The sequence below is a fragment of the Rhododendron vialii genome, chromosome 5a (genome assembly GCF_030253575.1).
Source record: "Rhododendron vialii isolate Sample 1 chromosome 5a, ASM3025357v1".
NCBI classification, from domain to species: domain Eukaryota; kingdom Viridiplantae; phylum Streptophyta; class Magnoliopsida; order Ericales; family Ericaceae; genus Rhododendron; species Rhododendron vialii.
This window is the reverse complement of record NC_080561.1, coordinates 14,543,236-14,565,163: the sequence shown is the minus strand read 5'-3', so window position 1 is coordinate 14,565,163 and position 21,928 is coordinate 14,543,236. Positions and strand designations below refer to the sequence as shown.

The 21,928-nt window shown below is 40.7% G+C and overlaps 1 protein-coding gene across 1 annotated transcript; it reads right to left on the bottom strand.

The window, feature by feature from the left end:
- Nucleotides 1-17,124: 17,124 nt before the first annotated feature.
- On the bottom strand, nucleotides 17,125-21,353 carry LOC131326217 (F-box/kelch-repeat protein At1g22040-like). Its single transcript, XM_058358905.1, has 3 exons — nucleotides 21,187-21,353; nucleotides 19,029-19,084; nucleotides 17,125-18,985 (listed from the first exon to the last, which is right to left on the bottom strand). Exon 3 carries the CDS (start codon nucleotides 18,945-18,947, stop codon nucleotides 17,541-17,543), a length of 1,407 nt encoding a protein of 468 aa, XP_058214888.1. The 5' UTR covers nucleotides 18,948-18,985; nucleotides 19,029-19,084; nucleotides 21,187-21,353; the 3' UTR covers nucleotides 17,125-17,540.
- Between the last annotated feature and the right edge of the window lie 575 nt (nucleotides 21,354-21,928).

The window sequence follows — 21,928 nt, the reverse complement described above, 5'->3', positions numbered from 1 at the left end:
TTTCTCGGAGCCCCAGGTGGTGATTTGTCCCTTCCCTCATCTAACACATCTTTTGGTTCATGCGGCGTTGCTGGAGTTACTTCCACCATGGTCGTATTTCAAAAGGGAATTCTTTCGTTTCCCACAGACGGCGCCAATTGTAGGGGGATGAAAACAATTGACGCTTCGGATCAACTGGATTGCAACGGCTTATTCGTGCCTCTTCACCGGAACCCTAGCTCGACGTCTGAACCCTAATCTGCAAAATAGACAGGGGGTGAGTGCACCTTTGCCTCTCGTGGCAAAGGCCCTCCGATGCCTTTGTTAGTATCACGTACTAGCAGTTAAACCCTAATTATCAGTAGGAAAGCAATAATAATGCAACGTATTGCGTACCTCTCACCTCTAGGTTTTCCTCATATTTATAGATTCATGGATGCTTGCTGTCCAAGCATCCTTATTGCCATAGGATTCCTAACTCGTATAGGAAACCCAGGATATCAAGGAGTCTCGTTTCCTTTATCAGTTTATGGAAAAGAGTCCTTTTAGGATTCTTTTCCTTTAAGAGCCGAACATCCCATACTCGTTGGGTATCTTTCTCAGATCCTATATTCTTGGGATCTTTATCCCTATATGAGACATGACTATTCTGGAATCTTCCAGAGTATTCTCTCTGCTCCTACTCTCGATTGGAGTTCCATCTTTGTTCGGCCGTCTCATAGCCGAACAGACGGCTTGGACCAGTTACCTCACATGTAACTGGTCCTTGAGCCCGTACAACCTTCCTGGACCATTGACTTCTCATGTCACTGGTCCATATTGCCGAACACTTGTTTAGCATGATGACTGTCCTGTCTATATTCAAACTATGGTCCTACGTACCATTTATTCGGATATCGATTGCATTGTTTTCAACCCGTGATCACTCGTATTACGTGCTAGGTTTTTTACTACATCTGTTCGGCTGTATCATAACCGAACAGTCTGCTTGAAGCCATGACTTCTCATATCACTGGTCCATATCGCTGTTCACCGAACTGCCCGGCGATAAGTCCAGTCGTATTTACCTCGTGTTCCCAAACATCACGTGTTTGGTAACTAAATGTATCTGCTCGGGAATACCTCCCTACAGGCTGCTCTAACTTTTGCTTGGAACTGCCAACCCTTGGGGTTTTCAGCCCAACGAGCTTCTCTCAGGGAAAAGACTTTGAATTGATCCATGTTGACCAAGGTATTTGAAATTGATTGCCATCGAGGTCGTCGAGATCGATGATCTCTAGCCACAGCCTCAGATAAAACAGCTTTGATAGCGCAGAGTCCAGTCTGCTTCGGTTGACATGCCTCGTTCCAGACCAATTTTGAACTTGCTAACTTGTACTTGGTGGAACGCTGTTCCTACAAACTTGAACATGTATGAGGCGCTGGACCTTTTGAGCTTCTGCTTTTTGGCTTGGCATCCGGTAGCAAAGGGATTCGATGTTTCTTTATCTCAAGATCAATACCAGGCGTGTCTTTGTGAGACCATGCCAAGTCGTTGCTGAATTCTTCGAGCCTGTCTGACCGAGCGCAATGCTCCTTTGGGGGCAGTCCTTGGACCAACCTTGAACCTTTCAGGAGGTTATACTTGTCTTTCAAGTTTATTTGAAACTACTTCTCCTTTTAATAGGCTGAGCACGCCTTTTGTCTTCCCTTTCGGCGAGGGAACACATTTCCTTGGGGATGATCCCATCGAAATCTATCCCTTCGTCGTCAGAGTCGACACAGTTTATATAAAAGCCAGCGAAGTACTTAAAAGCAAGATAAAGCATATCATAAAAACCCTCGGGGTTTGCCAAGTACTGCAGACTCGAAACCTGAAACAAAAGCTACAACGTGGAGGGCCAAGAGGCACAACCTCCGACTCAGAGCTAGACTAGACAAATGCAAAAGACTCCGTGTCAGACTCAGACAAAACGCCAATGCAAACTAGACGTGGTTTGAAAATGCAATATTTAAAAAGCTACCCATAGCTTCCACAAAAAGAGGTAGGATCCAACGGGTGTCAGGCCCAAGCAACAGCACTTCGGCCTCCTCAGCTTCTTTGACCAAACCTACTCGGTGCTCCCATGAACAATGGACCTCAGCCGGCCAGTCCGCTCCTTTGTAAGCTCCTCATTACTGTCAATCCAGGTGTCGGCAGTGAAGACCTCAATTGCCCAACCTACAGCCATCATGTTAATCTCCGATTCAAACGGGATGGATACGATTGGTTTGGGTTGGCTCTCTGGGACGATATAGTGGCTAGGGTTGAATATGGTGGAGCTCGGGTTGATTTGAGTAGAGGTGATAGATATCTGACCAACCAGAGGGTCAGAGTTGTGTTGAGGCAAGGAGTTGGAAATGACGTTAGGCTTTGGTGGAACTTGAACCGTGCCATTGTCAATGAGATCTTGAATCTCATGTCGAAGACGATAGCATGCGTCAGTGGGATGGCCAGGCATTTGGTGGAAGGCACAGAAGAGGTCAGGTTTGTAACCAGAAGGTAAGACTTTTGGCGGGGAAGTTGGGGGGTCAAGGGTTTGAGATGCCCAGACTTGATGAGTTTTTCCATCACTGCGGACAGAGATGCCTCGAAGACAGAGAAATTTCGAGACTGGGTTCGGGCCCGGTAGCTTTGGGCGTTCTGGACTTGATTGACATCGACAGCGCGATTGGAGTCGAAAGCTGGAGCCTCGCTCCCACTTGTAGCTGTATTGGAGTAGTTGCTGTTACCAAACAGAGCGCTACTATTTCCAGAGTAAGCCATCGGTTTAGCTTTCTGTGAGGAGGACTCTCCCCTAGGCAGAATTCCACTCTGCAGTGCATCCTCAATGGCCAAACCAGACTCAAAGAAAGTCTCAAAGTTTGCAGATGCTTGAACCAACACGAGGTGATTGGCATAGTCAGGCTGGAGATTGCGAGAGATGATGCGAAGTTGATCCCTCTCGCTCGGGCGATCAATCATTAGTGCAGCCTTGGCTCTCCACCTCTTAACAAAATCCGCAAAGGACTCATTTGCTTCCATTTTGGTGGACTCCAACTCACGAGTAGTCATCTTGAGCTGTGAGTTGTAATTGTACTGCGAGACAAAGGCAGCCCCTATGTCTTCCCAAGTTCTTCTTTTGGAGATGTCAAGCGACAGAAACCAATGGAAGGCAGGCCCAGAGAGAGTCTGTGGGAAAAGCTGAGACATGGCCTCACTTTCCACACCCAACAGCTTCATGGCAGCATGGTAGCCAAAGAGATGAGTCTTGGGATCACCGCTCCCATCGAACTTAACCAAGTCAGGCATCTTGAATTTGTTAGGAAGCCTAGCATTAGGGTACAGGCAGAGACGATCCAGGTCAATTCCTCCTGCGCTGATCTTCTCAGATTTTGAAATAGCTTCTTCCAACCTAACCATCTTGGCCATAAGAGCAGCTATGTCAGGGTCTTGAACAGGCCTAACAACAGCGGGATTTGGAGCAAGCACACGAGCCTCTCTAGAAGTGGGCTGAACGATAAGCCGGCCTTCACGGTTTGGATCCTCAACAAAGACGGGTTCTGCATGAACATCCTCATCGTCCTCGCCTTCCTCTTCAGCCACTGGTGGAAGATGAGCGTTGATAAGGTCATTTAGGCGAGTGATGTTAGCATCTGTCTGAGTAGCCCTTTGTTGCATAGCAGTGATACTGTTCTGGAGGTTCATGAGCATGGTTTCTAGAGTGAGCGGTTGATCTGTCATCGCAGGTTTTTCAATGGAGCTTGATGAAGAAGCTGAAGATGGGGAAGCCGGCAGCGTGGCTTTTTGCAAAATCGATGGCGAACTCGACTGTAGGGCGGCCAACAGTGATCCTGGAGAAGCCTCCGTTGTGACTGACTAGGAATCTAGCCTAACAAGCCTTTGAATCGGATTCTGATGCAAACGTTCCCAAGTAGGTTTGGCTCTTCCTTTCGGTACTCTCTTGTTCGGTGCAATGACCTTAAGCTTCGGACAGCAAAGTAAGACAAAAGCTCAGTGGTGTTCCTACAGCAAAATGCAATGTACACGTCGTTGTCGGTGTCAACCCTAGACTCTAGAACTAGAGACAAGTCTGTCTCATGATGTTCGGAGGCTACCAGAATCCTCGGAATTCTTTTTGAGGGTGCATCCTTTGAATAGATCAAACTGATCCTAAGAGATGTCAAAACAGACTAAGTCTTCGACTAGTCCCATTTGAATATTCGACTTTGAATTAGAAACAACTCGATATTGACGGCGTGACACCTTAACCGGGGTGGCGTGAGCAACACTGTGCTTTAGCCGGGGTGGTTGTAAGTGATAAGGCACTTGTAACCTGAATGATATCAATGTCACGACATCAATACTTTGCGGTTCCTTATTGTCGGTCGAATCCTTAATCGGGCATGAGCCAAGGACTTAATAAGGTTTGATTTCTCAAAGCCTCGCTGATCTAAGGACTTTGAAAAAAAATTAACAATGTGCACCATCGAGATGCACGACTCTTCATCGGGTCTAACAGCGTCCTAATAAGCATAAGACAGACTCGAAAGAGAGAGACAACCTAGAAGCCGCCCTAATCATGCTCCTACGCAAAACAGAATGTATGTATGTACAGTTCCAGAGACGAGTTTGCCTCACGAGTTTCAGACGTTGCCGGAATCCTCAGAATTCTTTTCGGCGATGTGTCCTTGAGTAGATCGACAGATCCTAAAAGAAGTCAAAATAGACTAAATCTTCGACTAGTCCTATTTAAAGGTTCAACTTTGAATTTGGAACAACTCGGTAGTGATGACATGGCACCTTAACCTTGAACACGGCGGTGTATAGTGACTTCGCACTTCAACCTGGGTAGTACCGGTGACACGACATCCATACTTTGTGGTTCCTTATTGTTGGTTGAATCCTTAATCGGGCATGAGCCAAGGATGTAGTAAATTTTGATTTCCCAAAGTCTCATTGAACTAAGGACTTTGCGATTGATAACGAACATTCGACAGAATGAACGACTCCTCATCGGGTCTAACAACGTCTTAGACAGCGCATGACAAACTTGAAAGACAAGACAACCTTAAGCATGCTCCTATGCAAAATAGTGTATGTACAGTACATGCGATAGGGAAAGCAGTAACACGTAGACAGTATATGGGGGTTAGATGCAAGTAATCTTAACCGGTAAGTACCTGTCCTAGTTTGGAGAGTTCTAATGCTTTGTATATGCAAAGGCTGGTTTTGGCTTGTAACGGGTTCCTCGGACTAGAGCCAAGATATACCTCCCGCTGCCCGCGTAATCGCAGAGCAACAGTCAAACGGTAGAATGACTCATCATCGTCGAAGGTTGTTGGTCATTCGGGGTCCCCGAGCTCCGGTAAACCGTGCCGGATTGCCAAAACGATCCAACGCGGCTTTATCCCACATCGATGCATATGAAAAATGCTAAAGAATTTGATTAATCGAACAGAATCGCAAATTCGCAAATGCCTTTTCAAATTTGGCTCTCTTTATTGATCAATACTTAAAAGAAACTACACGAGAGAACAATCAGAAAAGCCCCAGATTGGATGGCCGGACACGAGGTCCTGTTAAATCACCAATCCTTTCTTTAGCAGCGCGAAGCTCACTATTTTGACAGACTTTTGTGGGATTGTTCTCGAGCGTATTAAAATCTAAGTATAGACCAATATTGATTCGGTCCCCAGCAGAGTTGCCACTGTGGGCATGCGTGCCCTTGGAATTTTCGGATTCCAAAATGCAAGGGCCCAGATCGAGGGAGCGCGAGCGGGGAAGCAAGCGCTCGCAAAATACAGAGTCGCCACTCGGGTTTAAAGGTTCAACACCCAAGGAACCGTATTTTGAAGCACTCGTCGCGCTGTTTGATTCGAAAAAGTTAAGGAACCAGTCCGTCATAACCATATCTGGGTTCGGGAGTCAAGTTACGAGAGGGGAAGGGTTTTATGGCACCCCTCTCACCCAATCCGGAGATCGGTCTCTACTTAGGCATTTGCGAAAAATGTTTGTTTGCGATTCTATTTGATTAATCAATTCTTTAGCCATTTAGGGCGGGGGAACAGTTTAAGGGGATTAAAACTGTAACAGTTTGCAAGATGTGAATGATAGCATGGATGAGCAGTTAGTATAGGATGAGAACAGACTGCTATGGGAGTTTAAACAAACTGGGAGGCCCCTGTTTTGGAGTGACGTGCGTAGGAAGAAACCAGCATGCACTGAGCAAGTCACTGCATGCTGCTTACTCCTGCGCACACAATTCCAAGACAAGCGCGCGCCGGTAAGCTCAAACCCACAGCTCTTATTCTCAAACCATCTGAGCTCTGGAAGGACCAGTGCACACCCAGGACAAACCACGCAGTTTATAGCAGCATAATATACAGTTTAAAGGTTGTAAAGCCCTACAAATTAATAAAACATCCCATAAACAGTGTGGGGACAAAATAATGACCTAAAACTAAGCTACCCGTGCAAGGCCACTCACTGGTCAGAGGCACTCTGTCGCGCGATGGTTTCAGATTGTTGCGCGATGGTTTCAGACTGTTGCGCGATGGTTTGAGCCTTTTAACCAGTGTTTGGTTTACACGTTTCTGGATTTTGGTACATATCCAGAAAGATCCCAGGAGTACTCCAAAACAGCAGAAACACAAACTAACTACAAACTAGTAGTTTATACTAAGGAAAGCAGTAAACAGGTTATTATCATGCTTGCAAAGTGATTTATACGTAAATAAATACACAAAAACAGCAAGACACCAATCCCCACGCGAACCATCACATGAGACCTGGTATGGTCGCGCACGTGTCTGGGTCCATCGCGCGCTGGTTTTTACCACTACGGTTTTTGAAACTTGCCAGCTTTAGGACCAGGATTGGTATTGATTACCAGCCTTGGCCTTGCCAGCCCCCCTCAGGGATCAGAACAGAAAACAGAACAGAGGTAAGCTATACCTTCGGTTTTGAGTTTGAAAGGTGTTTGAACTTTGATGTTTGAAAGTGGTGTGAAAATGGGGTGTAAGATTTTGTAACCTTTCTAACCCAAGGAGTGGATTTTCTAACCCTTCAAATGGAAGGATATGGGGGGGTATTTATAGGGCAAGACCCTTCCATTAATGGAAACCCTCCATTAATGGAAACTATTCCATTAAAGGAAACCATTCCATTAATGGAAAGAATTCCATTAATAGAGACTATTCCATTAATGGAAGCCTTCCATAAATGGAAAGCTTCTAGAAACCTTCCAGAAGTGGAAAGCTTCCAGAAGTGGAAAGCTTCCAGAAGTGGAAAGTACATGGTCGGCTGCAACTTTAACCAGCACGCGGATCGCAGACTAGCGCGTGCGAGCAAAACCAACATGTGCCAGTAGGGTTTTTGGTTTTTGAAGTGGCTTAGGCTAGGTTAGGTTCAAGGGTTTTGCAAACACTCAAAGCTCAAACACGCTATCATTCCCAGGGTGTTCTTGATCCATTTTATCATTGGGGAATCAAAAACCGTAAGTAAACTAATCTGGAAGCCCAGATTGGGGTGTCTACACCTTCTCATCAGGGTAATCAATTCATGTGCCGCTTCGTCTTCTGGGTTAGACAAAACCTGTGCCAACTGCTTGGAAAGGCTTTGTATATCCGTTGGTGCACTCAAGCCATTCCCCTGGCTATTCTTTGGCATCCTTTGTTCAGGATGTATCACATCGTTTTGGGTTTCCAAGCCTTCATTCTGAGGCTCTATTGGTCGATCGCCTTGCTTTCTTGTTGTTGGTGCCATTACTTCCAAATTAGTAAGAGCCCTCCTTCTAGCGCCAAAATTGTTACCAAAACTTTTCCCTCGATCGAAATCGACGGAGATTTCGGGAAACAAAACCAACAACAAAAATAAAGGCGAATGCGGCTTGTCTCCACAAACGGATTTGAGGTTCCTTGCCGTATTTCAGGACTTCACCAGAAAAGAAATGGCGAATGATTCAAATGCTATTTTTTGGTGGTGATGAATTGACTCGTAAAAGAAGACCGTCACGCGCCAATCAATGATATGCACCTCCTCATAAGATTTGAGCAATACGGAAAGGACCTTCCCAATTTGGAGACCATTTCCCAAATCTTCCCTTCTTCCTTTTTGAATCGATTGGGAGAATTGTTTTCCAAACTAAGTCCCCAACTGTAAAAGATTTTTGTTTCATTCTTTTGTTGTAAGCCCGTTCCACTCTTTTCTTTTGGACTTGAATTTGGTTTAGGGCATGTAACATTTTTTCTTCCAATCCATCGATGTCCAAATACATTGCTTCTTCATATTGCAAGTTTGGATCATAATGACGTGCCACCCTTAACGATTGAACATTAATTTCGACTGGCAAAATTGCTGCGTGCCCGTAAACTAATTCAAACGGAGTTACCCTAGTACTCTCTCTTTGTGATGTTCTATATGCCCACAAAACTCTGGGCAACATATCATGCCATTCTCTTGGGTTATCATCGATTACCTTTGCCAAGGTGTTCTTTAAAATTTTGTTGGTCGATTCGACTTGCCCATTAGCTTGGGCATAGTACGGAGTGGAATTCAAGATCTGTATTCCATACTTTTGTGCATACTGGACAACTGTAAAGTACAGATAAAAGTAGAAGCCTTTGGGCGATTGATTGGAGGTTCTAAATGTCTTCTATTCTTGTATTTATAGGCTGTCTTCGATTTGAAATTCGAACCAGATGGAATTCCCTCCTTTGATTTGAATTGAGTGGTTACTTTCATACTTCCTTATCTTGCTCTACTATCTGCACGAGGCGGTTACTTCTCCATGATCTCACATGTTCCCAATGTTGTAATTGCTTCAACTGCCTGCATTAACTATCTTGTCCACGATCTGCATGTAACTTATGCTCTGAAACGTGTTCCGGAGTTGAATATTAATCGTCGATCAGTCCACTTGATTTTCCTTAATAGGCTTCACATTGCATTTTAAATTAACTAGTCTAAAACATGCTGACACGTGTAACACTTTTGACCCAGTCGATCATATTAGACTAAATTACTAAATTATGGTGTAAACAATGACCCACAATGTTTGGAAAGAAAGGGGTGTTTTGCCAGGCCTTGGAGCCCACGTAGAAAGGAATTGGAAGTCGGCTACAGCAGCAACTTATAAAAGGAGGCGGCATACATTCAGAAGGGACACGGACGCATTACTGGAGAAAAACAGAGGGCTGCGCAAACACATTCAACTGCTGGGTTTCGATCACGGCTGGACAGAAAAATAACGCGATGATTACCACTCCGATGTCCGGCTAAATCTCTCCTAGGGTGTAGATGAAGTTCGCACTCTGAGTAACAACATTTATGTTTTGATTTAGTGTTTTATTATTCGAATCACGGTTGTATGACTTTATGATTTATATATGATTTTAATTTTTCCTATTTAATCTTATGTATGGTTTTCTAGATTTTATACACGTTTATGCAACGGTTATTAATTATTTTGTCATAACTGAGACACGTCGTGCTATTAGACGATCTATGTCATAGAGACGGGTCGTACTAGTAAGTCGGTTCGTGTTAGGTGATACCCTATGCTATTTGGTGATTCAAAAAAATCTTTTGGCGATACCGTAAGGGCACGTGAACCCTAACGATATCTGGATTGATTCGAATAATAGATCTTTATCATCACATTTATCATCGCATAAACATTGTAACGGGTCGAGTGGATTCGAAACCCTAGGTCTTTTCTCTCATAAACTCTCTACTTTTAAACTGCTTTACATTACTTAGTTTGCATAATTTAGGAAATCAAACAATCAAATCCTTTTTCGAATTAAGTTAGAAATGAATTAAAATAATTGCAACTTAGCTAATCCCCGAGGACGATACTCGAAGTACTTACCACTATCTTTTAGGTAGTGGTAATTATTCTGTTTTATAAATTATTTTTGAAACGGAAACCACATGATCAATGATCCTTTCAGATTTGAGTCTGTGAAATATTTCTCATTGAAACATTTTGATTGAAATGAGGGATTTGGAATTTTGATCCACTAGATAGTTTTAGCCAACCCTTCCTGGTCCAATGATTAAAGAGTAAATCTTTGTGTTGTATTCACAGTCCAAATGATAGTTGTGTAGTTTGAGTTAAAATGTAGAGAAAAGCTTTGATTTTTCTTATGTGTTTCCTTCGAATTTTTTTGTTTATGGTTTTGACCACGAGTCTATAGTAATGCTGCTACGTGTAAGGGCATGTTGAGTTTTGCTTGAACTGATATGTGAGGGTCTGTAGTACTCTTTAAGGGCTACTCAACATGGGCCGTCCAATACATACGTTTAAGCAAAACTACGACATTTGCGAGACTTGAATTTTGCTTGAACTGATAGTGAGATTTTAGTGATAGCTTTGCTTAAAAGGAACAGACAACTCCCTACCTTTTCACATCCCCGTTTGATAATAGGTTTGAAGTTTGGGATTGGAGTACTAATTCCATGGGAGTATTAATACTCGGTTTGGTAACAAAAAAGGTTCCGGACTATTAGTCCATTGGGATGTCCAATCCGGCCTTTAGGGAGTATTAGCAATACCCATTGAGACTTGGTATTCATAGTCCAATCCCAACTTCTTCTCATTACTAATCCATTCTCATTACAAATTTCTTCTATCAATGTAATCTCATCATCTAATCTCATCTTAAACAAACATGATATTAATAATTCCATCATCCAATCTCATCTCAAACAAATATACTCATTATCAATCCCTTCTCATTATCAATCCCAATACTAATTTCATCTCCTTACGAATCCCACACATCTATCACTGTTATCAAACGGAGGGTAAGGTAACTTCAAACGCTCTTTTTTTTATACAAGAATATTTTTTTTACTTCAGACATCAATTTCAAAGCTTGCATGTCCTCCACTGTCAGAATATTGTAAGATGAAGGAGACTTGTGGTACAAATTTTCACTACATCAGTTTTTTTTTTTTTTTTGAAGATGTTATCATGTCACAACATTAGGTGGAACATCAAAAAGTGTTTTTTCCCATTATGTTCTTTGCTTTCATCTTCTGTGCCATCATGTTCTTTGTTTTGATTATAAAGCTGAATGTTCTTGTTTGAATAATAAGTTCCAAAGCAATCTCATTTATGTACGTTCCTTCATGAAATTCCAGGCATTTTTACCGGTGATCGAGTCATTTGGCTTTGAGATAGACCTGAGGTATCACACCCAAGGACAGGCAATCTGCCTTTCTGTGTTTGATCATTGGGCTATAGTACCTGGCGACCCTCTTGACAGGGGTATTGTCTTCAAACTGCTTGAGCTTGCACCCATTCAACACCTAGCTCGTGAATTTATGGTGAAGACAAGCGAAGATGTGAGCATCATCAAGTTTTTTGATCTTCATCAAATGTGGACCTGGCTTAGAAGTTCTATTTCCATATGTAGAGAGATGAATTTTGTAAACTTGTACTTAGATGATGTAACTTGTACTCAGATGAATTTTCTTCTACTAGTTTGTACAACTTCAGTTTCTGTTTTGGTGATAGCATTTGGTTTTATGGTTTTTGTTGTGAATGGATAACTTGGCAATGAGAAATGCCCAGCGTGGGCTTGTGCATAACCTAATGTTGTTTCTGTTGTTATTGTTGTACTGACACCTTTGTGAATGTACACGACACGGACACGGGCACTCTAAAAACTCAATTTTAGTACTCCAAAAACTCAACTTGCCAGCACCTAATCATGAAGCAAGTGTTACCAACATTGAAACTCAAAACCTGAAATGATAGAAATCTCAAATTCCAGAAACTCAAAATTGAAATGCATACACAACAGTTACCAGTAGGGGTAAGCATGATCCGAATTGGTTCGGTTTTATAGTAAACCAAGAACCAAATCAATACCTACGGATTATGAGTTTGGAGATCCAAACCAACCCACAAAGGCCTAAAACCAAACAAATCCAAACCATTAAAATACGATTTGGTTTCGGTTTTCAACCACAGTTTATTTGAACAAAGCTATCATCTTCTAAAAGTATTTAAAGTACTTAAAATTAGGAAGATAAAATTAAAGGAAACTTATATTAAAACCAATTCCATTCAAATAGCCAAAACACACTAACATCAACCAACCAATTAAAGGTAGAACACCAACAATTGCCTCAAGTCTTAAACTAAGAAAATGAAATATTGGTAAGTCACTAAAATGAACCAACTAAGAATACCTACTACTAAACATCTTAAGATAGTTTAACCTAATAAAAGGCCAAAGATAATGCCTAAAACTATTGATTGAAATGAGGCAACAAAAGAGCAGTGGCAGCAGCATGATAGCAACCAACTTGTGATGATCACTCCACAGCAAGGAAGGAAACTAAATACTACGGTGAATTTAATAGAATCAATAAATTAGAAAATTAGTTGACTAAGGGCGCCCTTAAATTATTAAATGCGGATCTCCCCTTTCCTGATCAAATTTCAATGATCCGACCGTTCAATGTGATCAGAACATGATTTTAAGGGTCCCCGTGAGAAATCAACAAAAAATATAATAGGGAAGTTCTTCATCCGAGCAATTTTCATTAAACGGTTCAATAAAAAACTGCTCATATCAAGCACTTCCAAGTCATATTTTTTGCTGATTTCTTGGGGGGGGCTTAAAATCACGTTCTAAACACTTTGAACGGTTCGGATCACCGAAATTTGATCGGAAAAGGGGAGGTCCGCATTTTAGCAAGTTAAGGGCGCCCTTAGTGGAGCTTCCAAGAAAACAGTTCCAACTGTTAGTTGAGCTTCCAACTGAGATTGAGCCGTGAGCTCACTTGGCTCCTTGGTCAGCTCCACTGGCTCAGTTTGAGCTGAATTTGGATACCGTTTTTGTGGTGAATTTTTTTTTATAAATAATCAAATTTAATTAAAGAAGCATTAAGGGGATGCCACCTATGTACAATTTTGTTGTGATTATGTAATGGTGATGAAATTGGATACGTCGTGACAATCGCGTAGTTAGGTTAATGGCAAACTTAAAGTTGAATATCATTATTGTTTGTAAAGCATTTTTTTGGATGCCAAGAATTAGATGTTGGTTATAACATGTGTATCTGTAAGTTTTGGAGTTTGCTTATAGTCAGAAAGAGTTCAGAGGTTTGCTTTCCAATTCCAGTAAGAAGTATTGAGATGTCAGAAAGAGTTCGAAAGATTGAAAAGCAGTATTGAGAAGTCATTAAATAAGAAAAAAAGTAAGTGTCACATGTGCTTTCAATTTGGACATGATAAGAGAACTTGTCCTTCGCATCTAATGCGTAAAACTAACAAAGGTAACTCAATTACTAATCCTATTTTTCTTGGGCTACTGATTTTGCCACTCCCTTTTTTGTTAACGCCACTCCCCTGCAAGTGTATCAAAAATACACTTGCAAGAAAGTGGCGTTAACAAAAAAATGGAGTGACAAAATCATTTCCCTTTTCTTATTGACATAAATGTTCTTATTTACTACTAATCTTTTTTTTTTTAATTGTCAATTTTATTCAATAGACTTGAAAGAGGAAGCGGAAGGCTCAGATAGTGACCAAGAGGAAGACTCAGATTGCTTCGAATGATCTTGGAGTATTTTGGCATGTTAGCTTTCGTAATGTAATGTAGTTATTGTGCTTTCAGTTTGGAATTGAATGTAATGGGATGGACCAGTTTTTAGGTTAAATGAAAGTTCTTTTTTATGGATCAGTTTGTGGGATGAATTGAATGTAAGAAAGATTGAATCTTTACACTTGGTATTGGTATGTAATATTGGGTGTTTGAGTATCTGTATCCTGCCGTATCTGTATCGTGTCGTGTCCACTTACTTGCTAGTAATATTGGATCTCAAACTTCGTTTTTTTGTTTTGTTTGAAGTATGAATTTCACACCCTAATGAGGTGTTTGAATCATTTTATTTAGTGAAAAGAGGAGGCAGGTTCAATGGTGCTGGTATTGGTGGTGATATTTTATCCATGGTTGTGATCCATTCTGTAAGCAGCATCTACTTGCACAATTGCACTTGAGTTTTTCCAATGACCAACATTCATATCATTGGTTGTTGGCTTTTCGTTGCTATTTTATTTCTGTTAGTATATACTCTAGTTTTTAAATAAACACTTGTGAAACATAGAAGGGGACCTTTTGGGTATTTAAAGTGATACGTACTTAACTAGTCTTTCTGTCCAGGCGCTGAGGAAAGCAATAGTAGAAAATTTCTATAGAGATCTAGCAGTGAAAGAAAGATACAGCAGTGACGATTTCCAGTGATGTTATTGTGCTTAAATGATAGTACTATTGAGTACTACTTTTTCTTCTTTTTACGTCCTTAAATTTACATGTTACTAATGCAACTCAGGCTGGCGACTCTGATGAAGTATCGGAATATCGAGTACATGAAATGTGGACCTTTGGATCATTTCTTTCCTGATTTGTCTAAACTTCAAGAACGGACGTTATCTTCTTCTGCTCTCCAAATAACCCAACTGGCCATGCAGCATCAAGGGAGCAATTAGAGCAACTTGTGGAATTTTACGGGGAAAATGGCTCAATCGTTGTATACGACTCTGCCTATGCGGCTTATATGACAGACGGAAGTCCTTGATCAATCCATGAAATCCCCGGCGCCAAAGAGGTACATCATTGACATGTGCGGATTGTATTTCCACTGTGTCATCTGATTTTCTGGAATGTTGTTGCTGCTGACTGTTGGTTTTTTATAACAAAGGAAAACAGAATCTGCCCTGTTTTCTTTTGAACTGAAATAGTAACAAATTATGTATTTAGGGTTGGATGATTCTAATTCTGGGGCTAATATCCTCACAGGGCCGGCCCAATGCTAAATCATAGGGTGGGGCCCTACATGTATTTTAGAATTAAACAATGATAGGAATGTGCCTTAATATAACGACTTTAACTTTTATAAGAACTGTAATTGCTTTGTCACCGGCAACCAAGTGGATGGCTTGTATCCCTCTTACACCTGGGTTCCAAACTTTGCAGCTACAATAGCAAACATTGCACTATTTTTTTTGGGAAAAACACTTACAAAGAAAGTAGTGCGCGCTGGGACTCGAACTCAGACATTTCACTCGGTCAGGAATCAACTTACCATTGAGCCAACAAAGGCATTTCTCTTAAAACATGATCAAAATTTGAAGGCCCCAGGCAGCGGCCTCTTGGACCTTGTCCTAGGGCCGGCCCTGTGTAGAATCTTCATTTACCTTATGCCTTCACTATCCACCATTCTTGTTGCTTGTGTACTAAAGTTGATTGTATTTCTCCCTTTTTTTAAGAGGTCGAACTATGTGCAATTGTGCATGAAGTTTTCTTCTCGTGGCTGAGAAATGTCTCCAGGTTCATTTTTGCTTCTGAATAGTGGTACGTGAACAAACTGCTGTATAACTGAGATTTTTATTTTTTGGACAAACATAAATTCATAGTATAACTGAGCTTTGAGTTCTTTTTAGGTTGCAATTGAAATTTTATCATTCTCCGAACTTGCTCGGTTCAAGGTGAGTTTGAATATCTGTTTGCCGTTTGGAATTGATTTTGGTTTTCATGCTTTTGGATGCAGAAATGATTAAAACATCAAACACATCTAACTTTTTATTTGTATTCATTTTTGTTTGCAAAGTTTCCGAGAAGCCAAAAACATCTTCTCAGCGCTTTCTAAAAAGTGCGTTGTTTCCAAAAACGTTCCCAGAAACAGTTCACCAACGAACATTGGTGTTTTCTGAAAACCGGAATACAAAAACGATAGCAAACAAATTGGGAAATTCCTGCATTCTGAAACCAGGAAGACACCTGGGAAGCCACTTGTAAACAGAATGCCTTTTGGTTTCCGGAATCTGACTAGTTAATCAACGACGACTATATATCTATCTAATTACTTCTGCTGAATCTCTCCACTTTCAGGCCATGCTCTCTGTGGTTGACTACTACAAGGAGAATGCTAACATACTTGTCGACACTTTTGCTTTGCTGAGCTTCAAGGTTTACAGAAGTGTTAACTCACCTCATCTGCGGGTTCGTTTTCCAGGTTCTAGATACTGGGATGTGTTTTACGTGATCCAGGAAAAAAACACATGTAATTTCCGTCCCCAGGAGTTGGTTTGGTCCTGGCGGTGAAGAGTTCATTAGGGTTACTACTTTTGGACACAGAGAAAGTATCCTGGAAGCCTCAACTAGGCTGAAGGACCTTTTTTCAGTAGAGAAATGCGGCTGAAGCCTCAACTAAGTGCCCGGCGGACGGCAGCGAGGCTTAGGCCGCCCGCCAGGAGTGAATATCCACAGGGCCTAAATCTTATAGCTCTGATACCATGTTAAATATGAATAGAAGTTTTATTTACCGGAAAAAAAAAAAAACACAGAGGCTGTAGGCTGGCTTGATTTTGAGGTTTTTGTAACTTAATAATTACAATCTTGCAATAAAACCTACGATTACTGACTTGAGAAAACTTGAAGAGCCTTCGTGGTAGTTTCATCAATGTTATCTACCTAATAAAAGGCATTTCCAGAAAAATAAAAATAAAAACATCTAATTCTCTAGAATTGACCAATTGAAACTTTCTAACTGTTTCCCCCTATAAACCTCCATATTTCCCCGGACAACCGTTAATTAATTGGTTCCTGCATTATGAAACAACGTGCCACCTTGCTAATTGTAACTTCTGAAAACAGCATTATGACCCCAAAATGACTAAATAAGCTGGAACCATGTGAGGGTGCTTTTGACTGCAGCTTACAGGCATCAACTTTCTCAACCAAAAAAACAAAACAAAAAGAAACTAAGTTGCACTCAAGGGCAGAGTGAGGACATGAGATTTGGCGTTAAGTTACCCGACTGCGTTGAAAAGATCTGTTATAATCGCCGTAGTTTCCTATTTAATGTATGACTCGTATCACATTCGACAGTTTTAATAAATTTATCTGACAGACGACACTACACTATAAGTTTGCCCTCTTGACACTGCCAAACGCAACTCTAGGTTTTCGATCCTACTGTTCAAAAATATTTGCCCCTCTTGGTTGCAACTAAAGGGGCTGATATATATCACCTTCAAGGCTGAGATCTCCCAACTTGATCAAGAACACATAAAAGAGGTCATTAATTGAATGCAGAACACAACCATATGACAGATCATCTTATACAGTCAACAATAAAATTGTTTAAGCACACTCAAACATCTTCTATTGGAGTTTACAACATCCTGATACACTCAATCTGCAACCAATTCAGCCGCAATGCGAGAAAATGGTCAGCAGATGGATCCTTTACAATACAATGATATCAACTACTACTACAGTGCACCATATACACTTCCGGCAACAAGAAAGCGATCAAACTCAATAGTGGTCAAATCAACTGACTCACAAAATACAAATCCTTTAGGCAGTATATCGATCAAGGAATTGGGTAAGATAAATAAGAAGATATGGGAAACTACGGTTACATCCTTCAACTTTCCATTTCCTTTTCATTTCTTCTTATCCAAATCTTATTTATTCAAATATAGCCTTCGTTGAAAACATAAAAGAGCAGAACTCACAGTCATAATATAGGTCTAGATATCAAGGATCTGGCAACTGACAAGTTCCTCAGGACCCGCACACCTAGTGGAAATGACCTTCCATATATTCGTCTCAGATCTTGCCAGGTTGGGGGAATCAGCCGAAAGAGTGGATGAAGTTGATGGCAATGAGGTCGAATCATTTTGTCTTTCAGCCTGCATGACTGAAATATTATGGTTTGCATCTTTTGTGATCACGTGAAGCTTCCCTACTAAACCACCAAGCAAATAAGGAGACTCAGAATCAGCAAAATCACGGATGGGGACATCTCCCTCAACCACTTTCCAAGCATCATCTTCGTGATCATACCTTTTCATCTTAGCACTATCCAAAGAACTGGAAGGATCCAATGCATACAACTCACCATCAACAACGACACTCATTTTGGTTACCGCCTGCTTTGCAGGCCACCCCTCTCCCATGCCCATCGGCATTTCAACCCATGAATTTGTTTCGGGATCGTAAACCTCCCCTCCGACATCCACGAAAAATGGCCAACAATATAAACTCTGAGGCACATAAAGTTTTCCCCTGTATGAGGTCATTCCGGTTGCAATAGGTTTAAGCAAATCGGCCAAAAATGCCGTCGGTAGGACCTGAGCTTTTGAAAACGGCATGTTTGGGACTTGCGACCAAATCCCAGTACAAGGATCAAACACCTCAGCGGACTGCAGTGGAGTTAGTCCTCCGTGACCTCTAGTAACCCCTCCAACGACGTAAAGCTTTCTGTTTAAGACACTTGTCTTACAATAAGCTCTACCTACTGACATGGGACTTGATTCCCTCCACTTGTTAAGAATCGGATCATAATACCAAACACTACTCATGGCTGAAGCTCTGGAAAATCCACCTAAAACATAGATGCAGCCATTAATAGCTCCAACAGCACAACCACAGAAGGGCATTCGATTTGATCTGTCTTTCCTCCCAAGCCACCCACTTATGGCATCTGCAATTCTGATACTTGACCCCACCATATTCCACATCCAAAGGCCTAATGGACCCCCTTTAGATCCTTCTTCCGCAATGTTAGGCATCAGTGGCAGCCTTTGCCATTTCTGACACACCGGATCCAATGCATGCCACATAAGCTTATCGTCTTCCCCCTTGGTCAAAATATAGAGCCACTCTTCTGTTTTTGAAAGTTCTTTTCTAATTTTATAAAGTTCATCATTCACAATGGCAGATTTCCAGCTCCGTGAGACTAGTTTTAAGCCCACATAGCAAATTCTTGGAAGTCTAGCAAGAATTTGGATTGATATCTCATCGGGAAGGCAGGGAATTAATCGTGGACTCTCCTCGTAAAAGCTTGAAGATATCCTTTGCCTCTTGGTGGTTTCACCCTGTGGAAACTCATAGAAATCGCTCTTTCCAGCTCTACGACTCAATATTCCCCCCATTAGATTCTGTATTGGCAATTCCAATCCAGATTGAGAACAATAACATCCAGCCTTTGGAAGTCAAACCTTCTTATCTAGGACTTGGTTCATGTGTTGTAAGACCATCGCATTTCTACTTGAAATCAGTAACAACAAAGCTGACCACAGAGCAGCAAGAAACAGGTGTGAGAACGTAATGTCACGGGTGAATGACTAGATAAGTTGCAATGGAAACACTATAAAAGTCGAAACTCCGATGACAACACAATGAAAGAAAATGGAAATATCCACAACTCCTCCTAAAACGACTGGGACACCACAAATATAACTTCTAAACCATCTTCAATGTGATAGATCACAAATTTTGCAATTTCGCTCTTATAGAAAGAGTGCTACGATAATATTGTACTTCCAAAAAATCAACAATTGATTTGTACGCTTCAGCAGGATATTGCATAAGAAGAAACCATCAAGCTCCTTCTTACCCATGGAGAAGAAAAAGTAAAACCTTAAGTAAGAACATGCATATAAAAAACTAAACACCAGGAATGAAAGCCCCAAAATAAATCAAAAAACAATGTGCCAGAAATTAATTTAAACTGAGCTACATTGAACTCAATATCTGTAATGAACAGCAACGTGGTGGCTCATGTCCAATACTGACCAAAGACCACAAAAGAACTATAAAAGGCATTAGCAAACAAAATAAATGAAAAGGGACAACACCTATTTATGATAAGCATCACGTTTGAGAGATCATTATATGCTCGGCATAAAATAGTTGTTGTTCGGGGTACATAAACTAAGGAAAACAAAAGGGCACTTAAAATCTCTAAAAGATCGACTTTATGTTCGTTAGTAAACCATAACACTCAAATTGGTGCAAAACAATCAGACACCAGAATAGCACAAATTATCTGTCAATCAACATTAAACTCCCTTTGGCTGCCAAGGTAACATAGATAACAAAAGAAATAAATAAACCAGAGACACATGGAACTTCTGTATTCCCTAGTTTGCCACTTGATTAAACAAAAGCAATAGTCGCAAAGCATGCAAAATTACAACCGGATTAAGAAAAAATAAAGTCTAAAGTTTCAAAAACTAGAGGTCTAGCAGGTAAGATTGTTCTTCTTAATGAATTTCTCATTCATGAAAAAAAAAGAAAAGGGTCTAGCTTGTTGAGGTTGAATTTTAATTTCCTGAAAACCAAATAAAATTATAGGCAATGAATTGGAGTTAGCACAGTTGGCCACTCTTGTACACTTCCATAGGAGAGGTCAGGGGGTCAATCCAGTCAAAAGCAAAGATTGATTATTTCTTCCACCGAATGGGTAGTGGTGGACGCATGATTTGTACTAAGTTGAGGCCCGAATCACATGTATTTTTACATTACTAGCAAAAATATAGTCTATAAGATAAATATTGCTCAGAAGACGAGATTGTGTATATATACATAATCACATTTAAATTTATAACACAACCGAAAAATGGTCGATAACTTGAAAATTTAGGATGTTTTCTCAGACATATATAGCAACTTTATCAACATTTTTTTCCATCCAAGAGACTTGCACGGGCGGCGGGCCGATCATGTAAAACTTTTCCAAATGAACTTGAAAATATAGTATAGTTAGTGGGATAATTGGGAGGTGTGCAGGGGCCTGGCCCCCCCTTGCACCTCCCTACATCCGCCCCTGCGATTGGCGGTTATTTGTTTAGTTAGATGTTCCCCACTAACAATCTTATAAGAAAAGCAACCAAATGGAAGTAATTACATATCACCAAGTAGTAAAATTGAGATGCTTTTGAGATGACAGTAAACGAATATTCCACATCTGGCATCTCAAACACGCCCCGAAAGCAAAAACATAGTACATAAAAAGGATGAGCTAGAACCATTCTCAAATACCAACCAAAATTACACTAGAATATACTTCATATTCTCATATCTTTTTTGGGTGTGTGAAATCATGCATGGTTTTCAATATATCAACTAATGAACATCAAACCCATATGAAGCAACCACCAGACAACAAAATAGCTCAGCTGGAAGAAACAAATTCCCATATCCTCCCATATCAACACGAAATAAATCATCACTCAAGAAAATTAAACTCCAAAACCCAATTAAGCCAGATAGGTATCTAAATCCAAACCAGATTCATTGATGAACACAGGTACACAAGACGCCTATAGACAAAGCATACATACACACAAACATAAACGAATTCCGTTTATGTGTGAGTGAACTACTTACCTTTCTGAAAGGGAGGAAATATAGGGGAAATTGATGCAATTAGGGTTCAAGCGGAGTGGGTTTGGGAAGAGAGTGGAATTTGGGAGGTGGGAATGGAGATTTACTCGGCCAAATCACCACGTAGCTTTCCACTTCCGGCATTCTGTCACATTTTCCTGTTTTGTTGTTTTCTTACAGCAGCTTTTCGGCTGTCCCTCTTGTGAGACTGCACCGTGCAGTTGCCCCGTTTGTGAGCCCGTACTAGGTTCAGTTCAATAATTGTGATCGTTCATTTTGTAAAACTCGACAAGAACATAAATTGTGTCAAAAATGTTATTGATAGGACATAGATTACTACCTCATCTCGATGCATTTATCTTACATAAAATTAATGTGGCGGGTTCCTCCTATGTGACTGAACCCATTTGTGTAAAGGTAAATGTGTTCAGATGAGGTAGAGTTTGTATCCAATCAATTTGATTTCTGAGATGATCGATGATTTTATTGTTCTACAAAATAAACGATTTCGATTATTAAATTCAACCTAGTACGAGCCCACAAAGGAAAAATTGCACAGTACAATCCCCTTGAGAAAATGCACACAACGATTGTGTTAATTTAAGAAAACAGAATTATGTTTAATCAAGAAATTTCAAGCGGAAACATGACTCAATAATGATTTCATTTTTTATGTAGACTTTTGTGGGACTTGACTAATATTGCCCCCAAAAAAGAAAAGACTTACTAGTATTTGTTAGACTTT